This window comes from Rhincodon typus, chromosome 22 (genome assembly GCF_021869965.1).
Source record: "Rhincodon typus isolate 14 chromosome 22, sRhiTyp1.1, whole genome shotgun sequence".
In the NCBI taxonomy this organism is placed as follows: Eukaryota; Metazoa; Chordata; class Chondrichthyes; order Orectolobiformes; family Rhincodontidae; genus Rhincodon; species Rhincodon typus.
Window position 1 is genome coordinate 2445546 of NC_063353.1, and position 25444 is coordinate 2470989.

The 25444-nt window shown below is 43.2% G+C and overlaps 1 protein-coding gene across 2 annotated transcripts in view; it reads left to right on the forward strand.

Moving 5' to 3' along the window:
• The first annotated feature begins 665 nt into the window (after positions 1–665).
• LOC109911017 (histidine ammonia-lyase-like) overlaps positions 666–25444 on the forward strand; it is a 28771-nt gene continuing 3992 nt past the window's right edge. The window contains exons 1-18 of one of the 2 annotated variants that reach the window (XM_048610548.1): positions 666–963; positions 2539–2593; positions 3902–3923; positions 4962–5036; positions 5120–5192; positions 5355–5421; positions 5501–5538; positions 7325–7450; positions 10128–10267; positions 12305–12352; positions 13052–13199; positions 13769–13864; positions 13957–14015; positions 14107–14187; positions 15616–15681; positions 17425–17590; positions 20553–20687; positions 24210–24318. In XM_048610548.1, coding sequence (XP_048466505.1) covers positions 2583–2593; positions 3902–3923; positions 4962–5036; positions 5120–5192; positions 5355–5421; positions 5501–5538; positions 7325–7450; positions 10128–10267; positions 12305–12352; positions 13052–13199; positions 13769–13864; positions 13957–14015; positions 14107–14187; positions 15616–15681; positions 17425–17590; positions 20553–20687; positions 24210–24318 — 1460 coding nt within the window. In that variant the 5' untranslated portion in view covers positions 666–963; positions 2539–2582. Of the gene's footprint in view, positions 964–1651; positions 1899–2538; positions 2594–3901; positions 3924–4961; positions 5037–5119; positions 5193–5354; positions 5422–5500; positions 5539–7324; positions 7451–10127; positions 10268–12304; positions 12353–13051; positions 13200–13768; positions 13865–13956; positions 14016–14106; positions 14188–15615; positions 15682–17424; positions 17591–20552; positions 20688–24209; positions 24319–25444 lie in introns of those variants that run through there. The other variant, XM_048610547.1, reaches the window with a different exon arrangement.

Sequence of the window (25444 nt, forward strand, 5' to 3'; positions counted from 1 at the left end):
CCATCCCCCTTCCTCCTCACCTCCCTGACCACCTCTAACCTGTCCATCTTCCTACTCAGAGATAGTAGGAACTGCAGATGCTGGAGAATCCGAGACAACAAGGTGCAGGGCTGGATGAACACAGCAGGCCAAGCAGCATCATAGGAGCAGAGAGGCTGACGTTTCGGGCCTAGACACTTCATCAGAAAAGGGGGAGGGGAAGGGGGTTCCGAAATAAATAGGGAGAGAGTGGGAGGCGGATAGAAGAGGGATAGAGGAGAGGATAGGTGGAGAGGAAACAAACTGGTCGAAGAGGCGGGGACGGAGCCAGTAAAGGTGAGTGTAGGTAGGGAGTTAGGAAGGGGATAGGTCAGTCCAGGGAGGACGGACAGGTCAAGGGGGTGGGATGAGGTTGGTCGGTAGGAGATGAAGGTGTGGCTTGAGGTGGGAGGAGGGGATAGGTGGGAGGAAGAACAGGTTAGGGAGGCAGGGACGAGCTGGACTGGTTTTGGGATGCGGTAGGGGGAGGGGAGATTTTGAAACTTGTGAAATCCACATTGATACCATTGGGCTGCAGGGTTCCCAAGCGGAATATGAGTTGCTGTTCCTCCGACCTTTGGGTGGCATCGTTGTGGCACTGCAGGAGGCCCAGGATGGACATGTCGTCTGAGGAATGGGAGGGGGAGTTGAAATGGTTCGCGACTGGGAGGTGCAGTTGTTTATTGCGAACCGAGCGTAGGTGTTCTGCAGATTATACCTGCAGGTTGGAGAGACAGGAGCAAGATTATATAATTGAGCAGCAAAGCAGAGAGAGGAGGAAATATGTACTGATAACAGCCAAGACACTGCGAGCCTCTGTCCTGTCTCTTTCAAGCTTGAAGTCAGCGTCTGCTAAAAAAGCAACCTGGAACAACAACCATTCAGGAAGAAGTCAAAATCTACAGACGTCAGCACTGTTACAGAATACAAGTCAACAAGCACCAGGTTTAAAATCTAACAGAGCAAAGACTTTTTATAAACTGCGTAGACTCTTTCTCCTACCCGTAGAAGTCACATTCTTGTTTTTAAACTTACTGCCTGTATTTACATGTGAATGTGTTTAACGCTGTATTTTTAGTTTTTTTTAGGGTTACTGAATTATAAAATTCCTCCACGCAAGTAAACCTCATACTTTTCTCCTTCATTTTTATCTTATGTTTTAATTGAAATGATAGCTGTGTGCTGGGAAGTTTTTTTTTGTGCAACTGACGAAGAAAGGGTTAAAAAGACGGGAGCATATTGGCCCTCCTCACCTGGTTCTAGCATTCATATACCACATATTATAGCCTCTCATTGGATAAACATGGAACAGAAGCAACCAAAAGACTTCTGCTTGTGTCATTTTAAGCTATGTCCCAGTCGCTCTGTCAATGATAACACCCAAAATATAATAAATTAGGTTTTAACCCAATTCAGAATAAATTAAAGCCAAACTAGTTCTTTCACTGATTCTGTCCAACACTTGTTGACAGTTTAAATGAGAATTAATATTTGAAGTCATTAGTAAAGTTTTAGATTTTACAGCAAAAACTGATCATTTTTAAGATATTTATTCATTGACAGAAGCCTTTATAAATTATAGTTGGGATATATTTGAAAATCCTGCCCAGGAACTCTGACAATCGTTGTAGAAATGCTTTGTTTCACTGTCTGTGTGAGGCAGAAGTGGATGATCATTCCCTGTAAAGACCCTTCCCTTAATATTCACTGGTTGGGACAAGAGGCTCTGACACGCTACAGAGAGAGAGAAGTGTACTGTGGTGACCTGCACTGCATAGATGATGTGAAGTTCTCAGTGAGACGCTGTCAGGGACTGGGTCTGCTGGATCCTGGGGACACTATCAGGGATGTCCTAGAAAACAATGATTTCATCCAGATTGGTAAGTAATTCCATGACACAACAAACGTTAAGGTTCTCCTTTCAGTCACCACTTCAGAATAACTGAGCTTGGACATTTGGTAATTCCATGTACTTTCTCAGATTAAAAGAAATTGTTGTAGCATTTTACGCGTTCGCCTCCATGGAGTTTACTGATACCATGGATACAAGCCCATGTCTTGAGCCTTCACTCATTGTGCCCACCCTGAGGTCCTGATATCTGGGTTCAGCCCCACACTGCTCAGTCCTGTCTTTTTCTGGACTGGCCCTACACCAATTCTGCTGCATCTGTGTCCCTGCCTTATAAAAGAATAACTGTTACCTGACTCCCAGGAGTTCCTGCAAACCCTTTTATTTACAAACTAAATGTCAGCTTTCCTGCTCCTCTGATGCTGCCTGGCCTGCTGTGTTCCTCCAGCTCCACACTGTGTTACCTCTGACTCCAGCATCTGCAGTTCTTGCTATCATAGTGAAGACTCTGTTTTCCAGCCCTCCACCACAGTTCCATTCCTCTTAGAGTATCAATAGCATGTGACTGTATAATGTCAGAGTACATCGTCATATCATTAGCATATGCACGTGGCAACAGTCAAACAGGTTTTACCATCATTAATTGTGTATTCTAAACTTCTCCATCACAGTTATCCAAGGGGACACTGATGAACCTGATCCACTGACGTCTGACATGGCCTCTCAGTATCCTTTCCATTGGCTTTCTTTCGAACATTTAGGGAAACCCCCTCCGGATGTTTAACTGTGGGGTTTGGCTTGCTTTTCTTTGCTCCTGTTTTTCTTAGAAGTTGCACTTGACAGTAATTGATATAAAAGTCTCTTTCACTCAGTGTCTTCATTTTTAAGGGGTTTGTTTGTCTGATATTATTTCGATTCTTGCAATCATATAAATCATCAGATTATCGAAAAGTGGAAGGCCACTTGGCCCATGTGGAAAGCGCCCCCAAGTCTCTCATTTTAACATTTCATTGCTTCATTTAAGTAACCACTATTCTATCCAAGTATTAGTTCCATGCATTGAACATGTCTTGTGTGACAAATGTAATTTTCATGCATGAATCACCTCGTGGAATCATTGAATGATTCAGCAGAGAATGAATCTATTCAGCTCATTGCATCTTTAAAATATCTATCCAATTAAACTAGTGCACAGTCCAGTTAATTGTGTAATGTTACATAGGGGTTGTTCCCAATGCAACAGCATGTGGAACAGATTGGTTAAAACGTTAGGGAGCATAAATCAATCTGCATTAGACTTAAGGATGACAAGATGTTGATGTTCCAAAAAAAAGGATTGCAGATTCCATGGAAAATAGGTGATGTGAGCTAGTAATTAGTACTGAATGGAGTCTCCAGGAAGACACCCTCGCTGCTGATCAAGCTCCCATGAAAAAGGGCTCAAATGAAACTGGATATGGAACATCTGTCCAGGTGTGGTCTCACCAATGTCCTGTACAGTTGTAGCAAAACCTTTTCATTCTTGCACTCCAATCCCTTCATAATAAATGGGCAAACATGATATTTGTCTTCCTTGTTGCTTTACTATATCTGGAAGCTTTTATGAGTTCACCCAAGTTTCTCTGAACATCACCATTTGCAGGCTTTACATTTTTTTAAAAATTCTCCTTTTCTAAACTTAACACCAAAGTTAGTCGCTTCATATTTCCCCAAATTTCCCCACTCCATCTGCCAATTTTCTGTCCACTCACTTAACCTATCTATATTCCTTTGCAGCCTCTCTATTTCCTCTTCAAAAGCCTTGTTTCAGTCAACTTAGATACATTACTCGTGTTATAGAGTCATAGTGTCATACAGCACAGAAACAGACCCTTTGGTCCAACCAGTCCATGCTGACCATAATCCCAAACTACCTGCATGTGCTTGCCCATATTCATATTTATATAAAATGTTCTGTTTGTTTAAGTCATGAGTATAGATTGTAGATAGCGAGACTGATGATTTGATGTGTATATTCTTAACAACTAAATACAGACAACATCAAGGGACTCAGCAGGTGAGTGAGGGCAGGTCTGGCATTTGAATTCCACCTTTAAACATGTGCCTGTTTGAGATTGTGGTGTAAACAGTAACATATAGTAATGGTGTATTAATTCATTCATTGAACATGGGCGTCACTGGCTGAGCCAGCATTTATTGCTCATCCCTAAGTGCCCTATGATTTGAATAGCTTAATATTTCAGAGGGCAGTTAAGAGCGAATCACATTGCTGTTGGTCTGGAGTCACATATAGACCAGACTGTGTAAGGATGGCAGATTTCCTTCCCTAAAGGACATTAGTGATCTACGTCAGTTTTTACAACAATTGACAGTAACGTACCATTAGGTTAGCTTTTTAATTCCAGATTTTTAAATCGAATTCAAATTTCTCCATCTGCCATAGTGGGATTCACATCCACAGAGCATTAGCTTGGTGTTGTATGATTACTAGTCCAGTGTCGCTGTCACAACAATATGGTAAATGACTCTGTAAGCGTAGAATCATAGAGTCACACAGCACGGAAACAGGCCCTATAGTGCCGACCAAGTTTCCCAAACAAAACTAGTCCCATTTGCCTGCATTTGGCCCATATCCCTCTTAAACCTTCCCTATTCATGCACTTGTCCAAATGTCTTTTAAACATTGTAACTGTACCTGCATCTGCCACTTCCTCTGGTAGGTCATTCCACATATGGACCACCCCCTGTGTGAAAACGTTGCCCCTCGGGTCCCTTTTAAATCTTTCTTCTCTCATCTTAAACCATATACTCCATAGTTTTGGACTCCCCTACCCTGGGGAAAAGACCTTGGCTATTCACCTTATCTATGTCTGTCATGATTTTCTAAACCTCTGTGAGGTCACCCCTCAACCTCCTACACTCCAGTGAAAAAAATCCCAGCCTATCCAGTCTCTCCTTATAACGCAAAACCAGTTTATATGAAGTAACTGCGAGAGGATAATTATGATGAAGTCAAATCTAGAACAATAATAACTTGTCTCGAACAGCAGATTCCAGTTCATCTTTTGACTGATCTTTCCCTCTTTGTATAAAGTACATTTACCTCGATGGAAATAGCTTAACGACAAAACAGCTTGTTCAGCTTGGTGAAGCATGCTACAAAATCAAGGTGAGTTAGAAATCCACTCCCGTTTCAAGTGGTGTACAAAACATGCCACAACATGTCATTACACAAGTGCCTATATCTTTTAGCTTACCTCAGAAGCAGAAAGGAGGGTCAATGAATCGAGGGACCTTGTGGAAAAAATCATCAATAAAGGACAAGGTGACATATTACTTCAGTTAAAAACATTTGTGTGACAAATTGACATGAATTTTGATGCACCTCCTGCCATCCAGTGTATGAAATTATCAGATAATCAACTTATGAAGCAACTTAACCTGTGTTCATTATAGATGCCATTAGCCATAGTGTTTTAATTTACAGTGGAGTATGGAATAAACACAGGTTTCGGGAAATTTGCCAGGACTGTTATCCCCCACGAGAAACTCAAGTGAGTATATTCTAAAGTGATGCTACTTTTGATTGTATCCCATTGCTCTCTTCATTATTAAAGCCTTTTATTTTCACAGACAGCTACAGGAGAATGTTATCCTCTCTGCAGCAGTAGGTAAGAAATATTTGATTTGATTTATTATTGTCACCTGGCTACAGTGAAAAGTTTTGTTTTGTGTGCGGTACAGGCTGATCATACCATACAAAGGGTAATTGATTGCCATTCTGTTTATTCCACATTTTGCTAAGACTGTAAACTTGCAAGTGGCTCTTTTCTCTCTTTCCTGATGTTGCTCAGCCTTCACTGCTTTAAAATATTATCAATGAAGCATAACTTAAATTTATCAGGTGATATGGTGAACCTTTGTTAAAGTAGTTTTGTTGAAAGCAAAGTCTGTTCACACTGTTTCATTGGAGGGATGAAAGCAACTGCAAAATTCCCACACAGGAATTTCTAAATGAGTAAAACCAAGCTCCATTGCATTCATCTATTACCAACTTGGTAGTCGCCTAATGGAATAAGAATGGAAAAAAATCAACCGAAATTGCGGGAGAAATTCAGCGTCTGTGGTGAAAGAAATAAAGTTAATGTTTTGAGTCTGGTATGGCTCTTCTTCGGAACTCTGAAAAACACAGGGCTCAGATTAACAATGGAGGTGTTGACTAATCATTCCAATCTCTTGCTATCAATTTGTCTGCAACAGATCAAGACACGACTTGTCAACTGTAGATTCAAAATCACGTTCCTCTACAGCCTGCTACATCTACCCCAAGTCTGTCTCAAATTACTCACTTTCCATCTCAGAAAAGGCTATTTTCTGAATTCAATCTATTTAATTTGCTTTTTAATTTGCCCCTGGGTGAGGAGGGATGAGCCTGTTCCCCTTCTTAACTCAATCTCCTCCTTTTGTTGGACGCAACAAGGTTAATTTAGAAAAGATCCATTTCCTTGTGGATTAAAATCCCCAGCCCAAATATATTTATGTGTTAAATTAATTAAAATAAAACTAGATTCATGTAAATATATCTGGGTTTTCTTGAGCTATAGAAAGAATGAGTTTATTGGCTACTTAAATGTGAAAAAAAACAAGAAAAGGAGACACATGTACCTGGAGGAAACCCATGCAGACACAGGAAGAACATGCAAACATCATACAGACTGTTGCCTGAGGGCAGAATCAAACTTGAGTCCCTGCCGCAATGAGGTAGCAGTGCGAACCACTGAGACACATAGATTCAATTCTAACATTTATCTTTTTGGAATTATCTCTCATTTCTGACTCTGTTTTACAACACTACCTAAGGCCCTACCATTAATTATACATCTTTGTGGTTAGCTTACAGTGAGGCCAGCAGCTTTTCTGTTAAGTGTGCAATTGGAGTTAATGTTTCTGTCAATTTACCTGTGTGAAGCCGTGTCCTCCAGTCTGTTGTTCTGCGCCAGATGAAACAGCTTGTTGTGATCTACAGCATCTAGTCATTTTAGAGTCTTAATTCACCAATAATATCACCAAAACAATCTTGTCTTTTAATGCCAATTTATTATTGGTGAATCCCTCCATCCCCTCAGTCATGCTTGTTTATCTTTCTGTGTCCTTTCAAAAGCTGTGGAACTTGCTTTGTAATTTGGTGACCTGAACCACGCATTGTGTTCTATGTATGGTCACACTGATAATTTAAACAGTGGCAAAAATTTTAAATTTTGAAATCGCTATTTCAGCTCAAAATAGGCCTTTGAAAATGTCCCAGTCTCTGCTCTGCTTTCCTCACTGCTCTGAGCATTGATGTGACAGATTCAATCAAGACAGCCAGGTTTCTTTCATGCCCCCTACATGTTACAAGGAGCCTTAACCATTTTAGTTGTTTGAGAGATGAAAGATAAATCTCTGCTTCTTCCCCAGGTGTCGGGGATCCCTTGTCCCCAAAGAGGACCCGGATGCTGCTGGCTCTCCGAATCAATGTCCTCGCTAAGGGTTACAGTGGAATCTCTTTAGAGACCCTCGATCAAATAATCCAGGCATTTAATGGTAATGCTTTGTATGTTACTGAATTCTGCCTGCAAGGCAGTTTTTCATATCCTGATGAAGGAAAGCAGCTGCTTTTTCCACACTGCAAAGTCAATCAGAGGACAGGGGCTCTGGAGACTTGGCTGTATGTGGAGAAAGACTGTAGAAAGCTATGAACAGAGGGACTCCTCATCCATGAATCACAAAAAGAAAGCATCCGAATTTAACAAGTAATAGGGATGGCAAATGGAGTGTTGGCCTCTATTTCAAAGCGAATGGAGCATAACAGTAGGGAAGATTTGCTAAAACTATTCAAGGCACTAGTCAGACCACAGCTGGAATACTGTGAAAAGATTTGAGCTCCCTGTCTAAGGAAAAATATCCACTGGCATTGGAGGCAGTCCAGAGAAGGTTCACTAGGCTGATACCAATTATGAAGGGACTGTCTTATGAGGAGAGATTGAGTGGATTGGGATAGAAGAATGAGAGGCGACCTTATTGAAACATATAAGATCCTTAAGCGACTTGACAAGGTAGATATGGGGAGGTTGTTTTGCCTTGTGGGAGAGTCTAGGGCATCATCTCAGAACAAGGGGTCACATATTGAAGACAGAGGTGAGGAGGAATTTCTCTTCGCAGAGGGTAGTGAATCTATGGAATTCTTTATGACAGATGGCTGCTGAGGCTGGGTTAATAAGTACATTCAAGTCTGAGATAGGCAGATTTCAATTAGGAAGGGAATCAAGGATTACGGGGGACAAGGCAGGAAAGTGGAGCTGAGAATTATTACATCATTCATGATCTCATTGAATGGCGGAACAGACTTGATGGGCCAACGGCCTACTTCTGCTCCTATGTCTTATGTCTGCCATTTCATCAAGGGGAGGTCACGCCTGACAAATCTGCTAGAATTCTTTGAGGAAGTAATGAGCAGGGTAGACCAAGGAGAGCCAATGGATGTTATCTACCTGGACTTCAAGAAGGCATTTGACAAGGTGCCGCACAGGAGGCTGCTGAGTAAGATAAGGGCCCATGGTGTCAGAAGCAAGGTGCTAGCATGGATAGAAGATTGGCTGTCTAGCAGAAAGCAGAGAGTGGGGATAAAGGGGTCTTTCTCAGGATGGCAGCCAGTGACAAGTGGTGTTCCACAAGGGTCAGTGTTGGGACCACAACTTTTCACTTTATACATTAATGATCTAGATGAAGTAACTGTGAGCATTCTGGCTAAGTTTGCAGATGATACAAAGATAGGTGGAGGGACAGGTAGTATTGAGGAGGTGGGGAGGCTGCAGAAGGACTTGGACAGGTTAGGAGAGTGGGCACAGAAGTGGCAGATGGAGTACAACATGGCAAAGTGTGAGGTCATGCACTTTGGTAAGAAGAACAAAAGCATGGACTATTTTCGAAATGGGGAGAAAATTCAGAAGTCTGAAGTGCAAAGAGACTTGGTAGTTCTAGTCCAGGATTCTCTCAAGGTAAATTTGCAGGTTGACTCAGTAGTCAGGAAGGCAAATGCAATGTTGGTGTTTATTTTAAGAGGACTTGAATATAAAAGCAGGGATGTACTACTGAGGCTCTATAAGACACTGGTCAGGCCACATTTGGAGTATTGCGTGCAGTTTTGGGCCCCATATCTCAGGAAGGATGTACTGGCCCTGGAGTGGGCTCAGAGGAGGTTCATGAGAATGGTCCCAGGAATGAAAAGCTTAACATATGAGGAATTTTTGAGCACCCTGGGACTATACTCATTGGAGTTTAGAAGGATGAGGGGGGATCTAATTGAAACTTTCAAAATACTGAATGGCCTGGACAAAGTGGATGTTGGGAAGATGCTTCCATTGGAAGGAGAGTCTAGGACCCGAGGGCACAGCCTTAGAGTAAAGGGAAGACCTTTTAGAATGGAGATAAGGAGAAACTTCTTCAGCCAGAGAGTGATGAATCTATGGAATTCACTGCCACAGAATGCTGTGGAGGCCAGGTCATTGAGTACGTTTAAGACTGAGATAGACAGGTTATTATCAAGGGGATCAAGGGTTACAGGGAGAAAGCAGGAGAATGGGGTCGAGGAACTTATCAGCCATGATTGAATGGTGGAGCAGACTCAATGGGCCGAATAGCCTAATTTCTGCTCCTATGTCTTATGGCCTTATGTAGGTGTTGCTCAGGCAGTGAGGAGATTATGGGGGTCCCTTTGAGTGAACAACAAATAAATCTTTGACAGCCAATCCAGCAACATATGGAGATCCAAGGGGAATCACTCCAGCGCAGTGTGAGAGCTGCAGGGTCATCCTTACTGCTGGGGACCTCCTCCCTGTGCCAGGAACCATTGACTCTAATACACAACCCCTTCTCCCTTCACCTTCCCCCAGGAAAACTGCTGGAAAGCTTGGTCCAAAGAGCCAGTGGCCTTTTCATTTGGTGAGTGGATCAAGCCGCTGGTAAAATGTCAATGGCCCAGAAAAACTATCCTGGATTGGGCCACTAATCAATCAGATCACTGCCAGCCTCTGTTAACAGGCAGTCAAGCCAACATGGCTATGGGATCGCATTTTGGAGCCACTCCAACATAATTCCCCAGCCTTTCACTCCCTGTCTCCATTTTCATCATGCTGGGTGAGGGGATTAAAACCCTGCCACATACTTTTCTCATCGGTGATCCAGCTGATTTTTCCCTGTCCCCTTTCCTTCCCCCCTGTAGTTTCCTGCCTCTCCTACGTCCCAGAGAAGGGGACAGTCGGTGCCAGTGGCGATCTCGCTCCCCTTGCCCATCTTGCTCTGGGACTGATGGGTGAAGGCAAAATGTGGTCGCCCAAAAGTGGCTGGGCAGATGCCAAATACGTGAGTTCTCTCGTATTTGTTTTCACTATTTTGGAAGATTTCAAAAAATTAACAACTGTCATTTAGGCAGAATGGAACCTTCTGTGCTGATCTGCGATCATACTTGATCAATGATTGTATATGATCTGTGATCTTCTATCATCTATAAGCCTAAATAATCTATGATTCCTAATGATCAATGATTCTACATCATCCATGATCCTAAATGATCCATGATCCTAAACAACCTATATGATCCTATGTGATTAATCAGAAAAAAGCCAACTCTTGAACCCCCAAGTTTATCAATTAATGCCCCATCTCCAACTTTCCTTTCCGCTCCAAAATCATTGAACATATTGTCTCCTCCAAAGTCCATGTCCATCTTTCCTTGAAATCCATGTTGAAATCCTTCCAGTCAGTTTTCTTCCCCATTACAGTGCACAAACTCTTACCGAAGTCACAAATGATTGATAAATATAAACTAATCTCTTTGTGTGTGTTGTGATGCCATCTTGAGGCTGGACTAGTTTGTTGCTAACATCCTCTTTCCTAGACTGAGTCTAAAGGCCTGTTTGTTTTGCAGTGGTCGAGCAACAATAATTAGTGAGTCTTAAAGAAATTCTTATCTTAAACACAGCGTAGTTTATTGCATGATGGCAATTAAATGCATGTTAGATGAGTAGTTTGACATTGTTACCGAGACCACTGAGAGACCTGGAGCTAAAGGTCTTCACTCTAGAAGCTCCGGATCTTTCCCCACTCAAGTCCTTGTGACATGGGTGGGACATAATGCAGTCTTCAACATTAACATTTCAGAACCATTATCGTATGGAATACATCTCTCATCATCCTTCTGGAACTCTCTGCAGCCTTTGGTTGACCACACCCTCCTCCCCCAACACCTTCTCAGTGTTGTCTAGCTGGCTGGGACTACACTCGCCTTTGGTCTGATCTCTTCTGTCAAATCAGAGTGGAACAATCATCCACACTGGCCTCTCTTCCTGTTCCTGCATCATTACCTCAGGTTCTCCCAAGGACTGACCCTTGCTGCTCTCCAATTTCCCATCCTCCTGCCACCACTTGATGACATCAGCCTCCACATGTACACTGTCAAACCCGGCTCTATCTCACAGCCATCTCTCTCAACTAGCCCTACTCCAACACAGTCTCTAAATTGTCCCACTGCTGATCTGACATCCAGAACAGAAAACTCCCCTAATTAACACTGGGAAGGCTGGAACCAATGCCTATAGTCTCTCCACCAACCGAGTCCATCACTCTCCCTGGAAACTCTGAATCTGTGTATAACTTGTGCACCATCTTTAATCCCACATGAACTTCCAACCACATCTCCATGCTCGTTCATGGCCTAGCTACTGCTAAAACCTTCATTGGCACCCTCTTTATCCCCATCAACTAGACCCAATGCACTCCTGCCTGGTCTGCCACATTCTACCTTCCATAATCTTGAGGTCATCCAAACCTCTTTGTGCTCTCACTTACATCAACTGCTGTTTGCCCATTCACATTGGGTTCATTGACCTGCACCAGCTCCCAGTTAAACAATGCCTTAGCTTTAAAATTCACTGCCTTGTCTTAAATCCATGTCTGCCCTGGCCCCTCTCTATCTCTAAGCTCCTCCAGCCCTACAACCCTCCGAGGTATTTGAGTTCTTCTGATTCTGGATTCTCGAGCCACCCTTTTTGGAAGAAACTGGACTTCAGTAAAGGTAGCAATGTCTTCAGTTGCCTTGGCCTTAAGCTCTAGATTTCTCATTTCCTTAAACTCACTGTCTCTTTCCCCCTTTTAAGACATTCCATAAACATAACGTCTTTAACTGAACTTGTGTTCATCTCCCCCAATATCTGTTTATATGGCTTAGTGTGACATTCTGTTTATAGTGCCTTGATGAATGACTGCGATATTTTGTTACCTTGAAGGTGCTATACAAATGCAAGGGTCTGTTATTATGTAATTAGATGTGAATTGAGAGAATTCCCTGATTCTGGGTGATTTGATGATAAACTGGTCCTGACTCTACCCTCTTTCCATCAGGTTTTGCAAGCTTATGGTCTCCGGCCAATTTCACTAAAAGCGAAAGAGGTAAGAAAACATTCTGATATTTTCTTATCCAGAAAACAGGATTTAAAGGACATTTGAATAAAAATCTATCAGCATTACCAAATCCTATATCGTTGTGTAAAACATATCTAATTGCTGCTCTTACAAGACTTCTCTATTTTTTTTTCTACTGGCTGTTTATTCATTGAATTTGGCAAGGAAGGTTTCACTGTATTTAGTCCCACATCCTGCAGATCTATAAGACTTCCCTTCCTTTGAAGAGATGCATTTACTTGCCAAATTATTTGGTGTTTGTTTAAAGTTTGAAACCACAAAGCTGTTTCAGTAATATTTATTTCTGTTCCAGGAACAGCTGATTACCATAGCTGCAGTCACTTTATTTACTAAATTAAACAATGATTTATCGATAATTTATGCCACTGAGTCAATTTAGCTGGTCAAATTTAAACAAAGCTTGGCGGTTAACTGTCAAACATTATCTAACCAGTGCATTCTCCATGGCAATGCCTCTACCAATCTGAACACACTTGACAACCAATCAGCACTCTCTTCTCATACAGCATAAATATTGCTTTTCCTTTACTTTGATATTGTTGGGAATTATCCTCGTGAAATAAAACTTCTCTTTTTCAGTAACACTCAAGTTCTGTATCCCCAAATGACAACTCCATTTAGTTTATATCGAAATGATTTTCAGTTCAATTGGCTGTTTGTACTTAGGGACTGGCCCTGATCAATGGCACTCAGATGATCACGTCACTCGGTGTGGAAGCAGTGGAGAGAGCAACGGCGATAGCCAGACAGGCAGATATCATAGCAGCTATCACTCTGGAAGTTCTGAAAGGCACCACCAGAGCCTTTGATAGTGGTGAGTGATCTTCATTCTCCTTCTCCTCTGCCCAGTGGCTGATCTGACCCACTGCATTGTAGTCTCTACAATGGATAGGGCAAGGAGGCAGCTTCTGAATCCAGGCCCAGCCACAACAGAGATCTATCCCTATTGCGTAGGCACCAAGCTTGGCCATACTGGCTGCCTAGACACTCCCTCATGTCTGTTGTATGTTATAGCCGGGAGCTGTATGTAGTGATGCTGAAAGCTGCAGTTTTATACCATCACAACATTCCATTGCAGACCAGGAGTCTCCTTGACTCTCACAACCTGCCAGTGGCACCTATCGGAGGATTCACAGTTTGCTCCAGAGCAAACACACTGTCCTTGGTCATCAGCTTCTGGAGTGGGACTCGAACCTAGAACTGCTGGGTCAGAGACTGGGACTCTATCCACAAGACGTTTAATTGAGCCATTAGGCAGACTTTATATGGACTGATCGACTGAAATAATGGACTCCTTGCTGCTGGTGCTTTCAATGATCAGCTCGAGGGCTTGAACCTTTGACCTTTGGCTAACACAGTGCTGTCACCTTGTACATTAAACAGACGTCCATGACCTCCGACCTCACCCAGGCCAGATAGAAGTAGCTGCTCGGTTCCGGTCAGTCTTGCATTCCGATGTTCATCCATCTGAAATTGCAGGTAAAGCATTGGTTTTCTTGTAGGAATGACTTCACCGGCCGTTTGAAAGGTCTGTGGAATTATAACTGTGTAATGTTGTGGAACTTTGACAGAAAGCCACCGGTTCTGTGGCCGTGTCCAGGATGCCTATACCCTTCGCTGCTGCCCACAGGTAGATATTACAGATTCCTGCTTTATTCGACTTTTAACTAAGTGGCCAAGTGGGTGTAGGTTTCTCCTGATCAGGGCATTCTGTTTTCCAGATCCATGGGGTGGCCAATGATACGATCAGATTTGTGAAATCGATTCTGGTGACTGAAATGAACAGTGTCACTGATAATCCAGTATCCTTTCATGAAGCCAAACTCACATGGGGCACAGGCCTGCTCTTACTTACAGAGTGATTTCAGTGTAAAGTAATCAGCAATCAAGTGAATGAAGACTACTCAAAAGGCAGCAAGTGGATCAGTTTTGTCATCAGTGTTTATTTAGGTGTTAGCTCCGATGGCCAGTGGCATTTTTCCTTCTCAGTCAAGTTGAGTGAGTGGGCAAATGCAATGGCAGATGAAGTATACCGTGGATAAGTATCAAAAACAGGAAGACAGATAATTATCTGAATGGCAATAGATTGGGGTAAGGAGGAGGTGCAACGAGACCTGGGCCCTTGTACACCAATTATTGAAAGTAAGCAGCAGGCGGTGAAAAAGACAAATGGTACATTGGTCTTCCTAGCGAGTGCAGGAGCAGGGATGCCTTGCTACAATTGTACTGGGCCTTGGTGAGAACACATTTGGAGTATTGTGTGCATTTTTGGTCTCTTTATCTGAGGAAGGATGTTCTGGCAATGGAGGCAGTGTAGTGAAGGTTTACCAGACTGATTCCTGGGATGGCAGGACTGACATATGAAGAGAGACTGGATCAGTTAGGATTATATTCACCGGAGTTTAGAAGAATGAAGGAGATCCCACAGAAACCTATAACATTCTGACAGGACTAGACAGACTAAAATGGATTGAGGTGTTCCATGATGGGGGAATCCAGAACCAAGGGTCACAGTCCGAGGATATCAGGATAGGCTATTTCAGACTGAGATGAGGAGAAATGTCTTCACCCAGACACTGACGACCCTGTGGAATTCTCTGCCCCTGAGAGTGGTTAAAGCCAAATCATTGAATATTTTCAAGAAGGAGTTAGATATAATTCTTAAGGAATCAACGGGAGAAAGTGGGAACAGGGTACTGAGTTGGATGATCAGCCGTGGTCATATTGAATGGTGTACAGGCTTGAAGGGCCAAATGGCCTACCCTTGCTCCTGTTTTCTATGTTTCTGTAGGTTTCACTGAAGGTTGGTTTTTCAAAACCCACTCTAGAGTGTTGAGGGCAGAATTCCAGTCCAACAGCGCAGTATGCCACTGAGGGAGTTTGGCATTGTCAGAAATTCCAGATGTCGGATGAAACTTTTAAGGGAGCTCTCTAAGGTGGTAAAAAGGATTCCATGGCACTATTGGAAGAAGACTGGATAAATACATGAATAGCAAATGTTTGGACGGATATAGGCCAGGCACAGGCAGGTGGGACTAGTTTAGTTTGGAATTATGTTCGGCATGGACTGGTTGGAATGAAGGGCCTGTTTACTTGCTGTATGACTCAATGACTCTATAAGAGAAGGGCCATTTTAAACATTGTTATTCTAACCTAGCTTTACTTCTAGCATGAAACCACTTGTGTATCCTTCAAAATCAGAACACTTTCTTCCCTTAACCAGTTTCCAGATTGTGCTTGTGGACAGAGGTGAAGTTATTTCATGTGGGAATTTCCATGGTGAATATCCTGCCAAAGTAAGTGTCAGGCAATTGAGGCCATTTCATGGTTTTGTCCAGTATCAGAGTTTACAGAATTCTAAGTGAACAAAAATACCACTACTGGAAGATACAAATAACAGAGTCACTAAAATATGTAGCTCAATAAAATGAATTAACTATCTTCAGTCATTTGTAATTTATTACTGAGGGGTTCTCTTTATTTCTTCATGGGTATGAGTGTCAATGTTTAGGCCAGCGTTTATTATCCATTTCTCGTTGCCCTTGAGAAGGTGGTGATGAGCTGTTTTCTTGAACCATTGCAGTCCATGTGCTGTAGCTAGACCCACAATGCCCTTAGGGGAGGGAATTCCAGGATTTGACCCAGTGACAGTGAAGGAACAGCGATACATTTACAAGACAGGATGGTAGTGGCTTGGAAGGGAATTTGCAGGGGATGGTGTTCCCGTTAATCTGCCCTTGTCCTTCTAGATGGTAGAGATCATTTGCTCGGAAAATGCTCTGAAAAGAGGGTTTGTGAGATAGTACATACCGTCGCTACTGTTCTTTGGTATTAGAATGAGAGCAGATTTGAGGTGTTGCATGTGATGCCAACCAAGTAAGCTGCTTTCTCCTGGATGGTGCCTAGATTCTTGAGTGTTGTTGGAACTGCACCAATCCAGGCAAGCAGGGAGTATTCCATCACACTCCTGACTTGTGCCTTGTAGATGGTGGACAGGCTTTGGGTGATTATTACACTCTCTCGTTGGAGATGGTCATTGCCTGACATTTGTGTGGCGCAAGTATTACTTGTTACTCATCAATCTACGTGTGGATGCCCAGATCTTGCCACGTTTAGGGATGGACTGCTGCAGTATCTGAGGAGTCCTGGGTGGTGCTGAGCATTGTGCAATCATCCACAAATGTCCCCCCCTCTAACCTTACGATGGAGGAAAGGTGAAGATGGTTGAGCCTAGGGCGCTAGCCTGAGGAAACCACTTCAGTGATGGGATTCAGGTGATTAACCTTAAATAATCACAACCATCTTCTTAGAGTGGAAGGGTTTGAAGATTTCAAAAATGAGGACCTAGAAATTATTGTAGTAATATCCAAGCATTTAACTCACATTTGTCACAGGAATATAAGGCTGTATTAAAATAGCTTGAGAGAGCGCAATTCGGAAAGTGCATTAAGAGGCATTTTTATTGTATCACATCCTCAGTGAACCTGTCAGATTGAGCATTGTAATTGAAGGGGACTGTTCCGCTGTTTATTTCTGATGGCTGACCTGTCTCAGGAAGCAGCCTCACCTATGTCAGATACTCAAGTGATGTACAGAGGACCCCACTCTTCGAGGATGCACTGAGCGAGGGAACCACAGCCAGTTCCCAATTCTGCAATGACCCTCAAGAGTGGAGGAGAGGGAGTCCTCAATTGGTCAGTGCCAGTGGGAGTCCGGTTCTTTGTCTGTAAACAGCATTGGCACTCAGCTGGCAGATGGGCTGGGAGTGAGTCCTGACAGTTTGTATCAGACACTGTGACACAGAGACCCCTGGGCAGGCACATTGTACATTGCCCAGAGTTCCTGCTCACGAGCCTACAACCTGCCCACCCTCCCCATACAACATCCAACAATGTCATTGGCAGTCATTTGGAAGCCGATGCTCTGAGGGTGATTTAATCAGCTAAAGAGCTGGCCACCGGTATTTTTTTGAAAGCAGTTATGATGTAATGGTGATCACCCATACAATGAACAGACTGACCTTTGTCTCCTTGGAACAGGCCCTTGACTACCTGGCGATTGGTGTCCACGAGTTGGCATCAATTAGCGAGAGGAGGATTGAGAGACTGTGTAACGCATCCCTGACTGAACTGCCTGCCTTCCTGGTTAGTGATGGGGGCCTGAACTCAGGCTTCATGATTCCTCACTGTACAGCGGCCGCATTAGGTATGAACACTTACTGACTGTGAGAGTTTGACAGGCACCCTCTTGAAAACATTGGTCTAAAGGCAAAAATGCTGTGAATGCTGGACATTGAAAACAAGCACAAAGAATGCGGGAGTAAGGTAAAAACATAACAGCTAGGAGCAGGAGTTCAGTCCCTCGAGACCGCTGTGCCATTTAACATGGCCTCAACTCCATTTTCCTGCCACTCTCCATGACCCTTCAACCTATTACTAATTAAAAATCTGTCTCCTCCTTAAATTTATTCAGTATCCCAGCAACCCCTGCACTCTGGGGGAATGAATTCCACAGATTCACTATGAGAGAAATAATTTCTCCTCGTTTCTGTTTTAAAGCTGTTAGTCCTAATCCTAAAGCCTCTTGTTCTAGATTGCCCCACATAAGGGAACATCTTGTCTACACAACAGATTTGGCAGCATCTGTACAGAGAGAGAGAGAGAGAGGTGGAGTTAATATTTTGAGTCCAGTATGACTCTTCTTCAGAACCAATTCTGAACCATCTCATCTCTCAAATAGAGCAAATAAATAGTGGATTTTGCAAGACACAGAATAATGTTTGAATTTCTTTAACTGAACACCATAGTTCGAGAGTTACAGAAGCAGAATTTCTCATGTTTTTCAGGAACTTGCTTTTGGGACCAAATGAGCTCACACTTGCTGGGCCAGCTCTTTGCTCAGAAGCACTGACTTGGAGCTGGTGTCCAGTACACAGGCAGGCAGCCAAGGTATGGGACCCTGTTGCTGGCCCCCAGTCAAAGGGCAGACAGTGTTGGAAGCTGGACAGCTACTCTTGAGAGAGCTGGGTGCTGCTGAAGAGAGCAGGAGAATGTGAGGGTGCCTCAAAGTCAATGTGACTGGAGAGGGGGAGGTCATTATTACTCTGTTTCAAGGGAAAACCAATAGCTCGGCAGTGATTTAGCCCCTGCTGCTGCCTTTAGTGGCTGATACCCCAGGATAGGTCACCTGTGTAATGATGGCACTGTGCTGCACAACAGTCTAAATGTTTGGAAATTGAGGATTAAATATACACAGTGCATATCGGACATCCCAACCCCAATCCTATTCCCATCAACCCCAGAAAGATATCCCTGAAGTGAGAATGTGTCATTGAACTGCTCCTGTTGTGAATCCCTGTTATTTGCCCACCTCCCGGAGATTAGGAAAATCCTCCCTTGCCAATCATTATGGCTCAAGTAGAAGCCATTCAACCCAATAGTTCCATTCTGTCTCTCCGTACAGTGGTTCAGTCAGTCCCATTCCCCTGCTCTGTCTCCACAATTCTCCCTAAAGTGCTATCATCAATTGTCTCTGTTTCTGCAGTGACTTCCAGTCATTACCCTTCGATAATTCCTGCTTACATTTCTCCCCACATCATCAGCCCTCTGCACCTCAAACTGCAAGATCCTGTCCAAGCCACTCACCATCCTGACTTGGAAATTTATCGTTGTTCCTTCACTGTCGCTGGGTCAAAATGCTGGAATTTCCTCCCTCAGGGTATTGTGGGTCTACCTACAGCACAAGGACAGCAGCAGTTCAAGAAGGCAGCTCCCCACTCACCTTCTCAAGGGCAACTAGGGACGGGCAATAAATGCTCGACGTCCACATTGCATGAACTAATTCTTCAAAAACTCACCTTCGAACCTTCAAAAGATGTCCCTTAGTCCTTGTACCATTAGCTGATGGAGACAAGGAAAATGTACAACAGAAAGTTGAATTGTATAAAGATGCAAACAGAAAGTACTAGAAGCTTCAAGCAGGTCAGCCAGTACCTGGCGATAAGATGAAAAGGTTACCATTTCTCATCATTGACCTTTTACAAGAAGCACTAACTCCCTTCATCAATACTGCTTGGTTTCTAAGTGTGTCCAGAATCAGCAATTTGCAACCATCTGCGTAACATTTTGTTTATTCCAGTGAACACAGATTTAACACAGACTGACATTTCCTCAAAGTACTGCACTGTCAGAGGTGTCATCTTTTCAAGGACATGTTTAACCAAGGTCCTGCCTGCCCTCTCAGGTTGGTGTAAAGGATTCCACTGTTTTCAAGAAGAGTAGGGCTGAGGCAGGTCATGGAGAAGGAGCCCCACCAATTGTCTTGGCCAACATTTATCCATCAACCAACAAATGACCTGCTCAATATCACATTGCTGTGTCTAGGATCTTCCTGTGTGCAAATTGGCCGTTGATTTTACTACATTACAAAGCTGACCAGACTTCAACGCAGTGGCTGTGAAATGCTTTAGGAAGTCTGGAGGTCATGTAAAAAAAAACAAACAGGCAGGAGCGGGAGTAGGCCATTCAGTCCTTCAAGCCTGCTCCGCCATTTAATAAGATCATACCTGGTTAGATTGTGGCCTCAACTCCACTTTTCTGTCTGTCCCTCCCAAAATCCTTGAGTTTCTCTGCTCTGAAATGGGTCTAAGCTAGATTTGAATATATTCAGTGATCCAGCATCCACTGCTCTCTGGGGAAGAGAATTCCATAAGCCAACAATCATGGAAGAAAATCGAGTCAGGAAATTCCTCCTCATCTCTCTCTTAATTGGGAGACCCCTTATTTCAAAACCAGTGTCCCCAGTACTGCATCCAACCCATCAAACCCTTTCAAACTCTCATATAGGTTTCAATAGAATCACCTCTCATTCCTTTAAACTCCCATGAGTATAGATCCAACCTCTTCAAGAAATACCTCATCCCAAGAATCTGTCCAATGACTTCTCTCTGAATTGCTTCAAATGTACACTGCATACAGTACTCTCAGTGTGGTCTTATCATTGGTCAGCAATGAATAGTGCTACAGTAATACCATTTTTCACTTTCCTTTTGAACAAGTTACGAGATTTCTTCATTAACAATGCAATGATGAGTTGTTCAGTATTTACACACCAACACCGAAACACTGAGAACATCCAGTCACCAGGCAATAACTTCCCATCTCCCTAGTGTCCGAGAACAAAGTGCTGTGTCATCCATCCTCTGTCGACTCTCTGTCCACCAGCGCTGCCACTGAGGACCATGTCTCCATGGGCGGATGGGCTGCCAGGAAAGCGTTGAGAGTTATTGACCATGTTGAGCAAGGTAAGACTCTTTCTCGAGGGCTGTCATGTCAAACAATGAAACTCGGAGGAAGAATGGGCCATTCAGCCCTTCAAGCCTGCTCCACCATTCAATAGAATCATGACTAATCCTCAAGCACAGTGTCATATTCCCATATCCTTTCCACACTCCTTGATGTCTTTAATATCTAGATATTTATCTTTCTTGAATATATCCAGTGACTTGGCCTTCTGTGGTAGAGAGTTCCACAGATTCTGTACCCTTTGGCTGAATAAATCCTTTGTCATCTCAGTCCAAAGTAGTCTACCCCATGGGGCACAGTGGTTCTGTGGTTAGTACTGCTGCCTTACGGCACCAGAGACCGGGGTTTAATTCCAACCTCAGGTGACTATCTGTGTGGAGTTTGCACATTCTCCCTGTGTCTGCGTGGGTTTCCGCTGGGTGCTCCAGTTTCCTCCACAGTCCAAACATGTGCAGGTAGGTTGGATTGGCCATGCTAAATTGTCCATTGTGTTCGGGTTAGATGGATTAGCCATGGGAAATGCAGGGTTACAGGGATAGGGTAGGGGGTGGGTCTGGGTGGGTCTGGGTGGGATGCTGTCGGGAGGGTCGATGTGGACTCAGTGGGCCGAATGACCTGCTTCCACGCTGTAGGAATTCTATGGTTCTATATCCTGAGACTGTGTCCCCTGGTTCTTGACTTCCCAACCAGGGGAAACATCCTCCCTTCATCTAACCTGTGCAATTGAGTTTGAATTTTATACATTTCAATCAGATCCTCTCTCATTCTTCTAAACTTGAGTGAATACAGGCCCAGTCAAACCAATCTCTCCTCCTAGGACAGAACTGCCAGTGAACCTTCGCTGCACTCCCTCAATGGCAAGTATATCCTTTCTCATGTAGAGAGACCAAAGATACACACAATACCCCAGGCCTAGTCTCATCAAGGCCCAATATAACTGTGGTAAGCTATCCCTTCTTCTAAACTCCAATCCTCTTATAATGACGGCAACATACCATTTACCTTCCTAATTGCTTGCTGCACCTGCCTGTCTACTTTCATTGACTGGTGTACAAGGATGCTCAGATCACTTTGTACATCCACACTTCCCAGTATCTCAGTATCTTAAATGATAGGACTCAGTACCAATGATGGCGAACAAGCTAAGCTTGAGGAGAGGGTGTAATATTAGACCATGTCATGTGAAAAAAAGGAGAAAAGCTCACTTGGTCTAGTTTCAATCCATTACCCAGTTCTACTGGAGCCCCAGTCCCAACACTAACCTTAACCAAGTGTGATGGGTACATTTGTCTAATACTTGAACCAATCATTTCATATCTGCATGTTTTAGATAACAAGGCTTCTACCAATTAAAATACTTTCTTCTCATTTACTCTAAAAATACCTTTCATAATGTTGATTACCTTGATTAAGTTCTCCTTAACCCTCTGTACTCCAAAAAGACCAATTCTAGCTTCTTGAGACCCTGAAGATAACTGACATTCATTAGGGCCCCCTATCATATTGCTCAGAGAGTCTGAGTTGTTATGGTTACATACACTTTTACAAGTGATGAAACTTTGTGATATTATTTGAAAACTCAGGTTCTAAAGTGGACTGAAGCAAGTATAGCTTTAGGTTTGAGTTGTATTTCTATATTGTAGGGGACTACAAGAATGGTTTCAGGTTCTGTTTTTCATCTTAGTGGCTGGAGTCTGTTTATATGCATTTAATTGAAGTCTTTAAAAAGCCTTTGAGGTGAATAGTTTAGTGCTTCTGGAAACACGGGTAGAAGAGAGAAAAAAGGACTCAGATCACAACAAGGTGTTAAATGACACAAAGAGAATGAGCCAGAAACAAATTTCCTTTGAAGCAGAGAAAACCATTTGAAGGGTAATGAGTCTGAAGGTTTCTTTCATAGAGAGAAGCAGGTCATTCAGAGACAAAGACTTCTAAGAGCAGCTGTGCTGATTAGCAGTCTCCAGAATGGTCAGGGCAGAAGAAAATAACTCCTAAGTGGCTTCAAAGTTAATAAGAAAAAAGCTCCAGAAACAGAGCTTTAAAAAGTGTCAGAGAAAAGACTGATGAATGTACACAATTTATGAGCAGGAATAGCTTCTCCCTAGCTACTCTGTCCAACCCACTCATGATTTTCAAAACCTCTATCACATCTCCTCTCAGTCTTCTTCTCTGCAAGGAGAACATTCCCAACTTCTCCAATCTATCCTTATAATTGATGTTTCTCATTCCTGGAACAATCTTGTAAATTGCACTGCACACACTCCAATACATTCACATTTTCCTCTAATGCGGGGCTCACAACTATACACAACACTCCAGCTGAGGTCTAACAAGTGTCTCATACAGCTCAGATATTGGCCCAAGCCTGGACATTGTCCAGATCTTGTTACATTTGAACATGAACTGCTTCAGTATCTGAGGAGTTGTGAATGGTGCTGAACATTGTGCAATCATCAGCAAACATCCCCACTTTGGACCTTATGATGGTGGCAAGGTCATTGATTGTAGTGTTATTATCTTCATCCTAAATTTCCATTTCGGTGTCAAAGTTCTCTAATTCTGTCTCTAATCCCCTCTGCCTTTCTGCAGTTGTTTCCTCATTTAAACCCACCCAAACCATTGGTGAGCTGCCCTGGTGGAACCTTACATGATTTTATGTCAGATTCTGCTTTATAATCGCTCATGTAATGCCTTGTGGAGTTTCCTTAAGTTATAGGTGCTATATAAATAAGAGTTGCTCTTGCTGTCACTTCAATTGTTTAAATTATTGGATAACCTAGATTTGAAATGGCAAGCTCTAGATTATGTCTTTGCCCTGTGTGTGTAATGGTTAGTGCCCAGCTTGTGATATGGGAGACTGGGTCTGAGGGCAAGGTGGTAATTTTGTGTCTTAGTGGCTGGCACAACCCCGTCTGAGTCAGGAGATTGTGGGTTCAAGTCCCCCACTCGCTGTCAGAGCCTGATTTATAACAATTACAGGAACTAGTGACTTCATTCACACTGAAGTAAAGTGTTGATCCCTCCCATCGTCTCAAACCACTTGAAAAATTGTTCCTTATACAAAGGCCCATTCCATAACCTTGTCTACAGACTGGTGAGCAAGTTAATTACTCATTATCCATGATCTCTTCTCAAGGGCAATGTGAATAAAGGGGAGAGAGAGGTGTCAATTGGGGGAAAACTCTCTGCTGGTTAGAATCATACCTGGTGCAAAGGAAGATGATTGTGGTTGTTATAGGTCAGTCATCGTAGCTCCAGGGAAGATGTGAATATATTTGAGAGAATGCGGGAATGATTTACAGGAATAGTTTCAGGTCTAGCAAGTGTCTTATGCAACAACAATGCCTTACCATAATGACTCCTTCTTTGGCACAGTGCCAATACGTTGTTGATAACATTCCTCAGAAACTTAAAGGCACTCTATAAATATAAATTTGGTAAGTTGGCATCAGACTGAATTGGCTAAAGGTTAGATTGACAATTCTAAATTTAACTCCTCTGTGAGATCAATTTTCTTCCAGTTCTTGCTATCGAGCTCCTGGCAGCATGTCAGGGCCTTGAGTTTCTGCGCCCACTGCACACAACAGAGCCATTGGAGAGTGTCTACAAGCTGGTTCGCTCAGCGGTGAAGTAAGTTACTAGTTCAATTTAAACATTGAGGAATCAAGAATCAGTACTGTTTGTGTGTCCAAAAATGAAGCATTTCTGCCATTAATGGTCCCTGATCTGCTGCTCAAGTAGACTTCCAGAATGAAAGTGGCAAATAGAAAAGAGAATGAGCTAATATATGAAACATGTGGACCCCAAAGTGTTTACAACCTGTGTTCACAATGGAAATGGATAACCAGATCAATACACTTCAATTCAGAAATTCACCAAAAATCCTCAGACAGCACCTTCCAAAACCGCGACCACTTTCATCAAGAAGCACAAGGGCATCAGACATATGGGAACACGACCACCTCCAACTTCCCCTCCAAGTCACTCACCATCCTGATTTGGAAATATATGGTCATTCCTTCACTGTAGCTGGGTCAAAATCCTGGAATTCGCTCCCTAATAGTGATGTGGGTCACCCCACAGCAGGAGAACTGCAGCGGTTCAAGAAGGCAGCTCATCACCACCTTCTCAAGGGCAACTAGGGATGGGCAAGAAATGCTGGCTAGCCAGTGACGCCAACATCCCACAAATGAATAGAAAAAAAATTTTCCAGTCCAAAGAATGATGCTGTGTGGCTTAGCGAGGACATATGGCATATGTGCCTCAAATTTCCTCCAATTAAACAGAGGGAAGACTGCAACCATTGTTTTCAGTCCCCATTCAATTCCCTAGCCTCAAACTCCAACCCTTCTCCTGGGCTACAGAATGGGTTGAAGCCAATCTGTTCACAACCACAATTGGAGCATCTGACCCACTGGGGCTTTCTCTAAGACCACTGTGACATTGCCTGACTGCACCCCTGGACTTAGCTCATTCGCTGCCGAAAACCACTTCTATGTTCTCTCTGAGAGTGATTATCCCAGCACGTTCCTGGCTAGTCTCCCACATTCTATCCTGCACAACCTTCTAAGTGTTCCATGTGTTGTTTTGAACCAAGGATAGAAATGACTCTTTGGATCAAACATGTTCAGCTCAGATTTTGTTGATCTCACGCCCATGAAGCTGTCTAACCTTAACCAGGCAGATACCAGAGGCCCAGACTGACATAACCAGCCTCCATTCAACACTGCTCTTCAGCCTCTCAGAAGTAATTGAA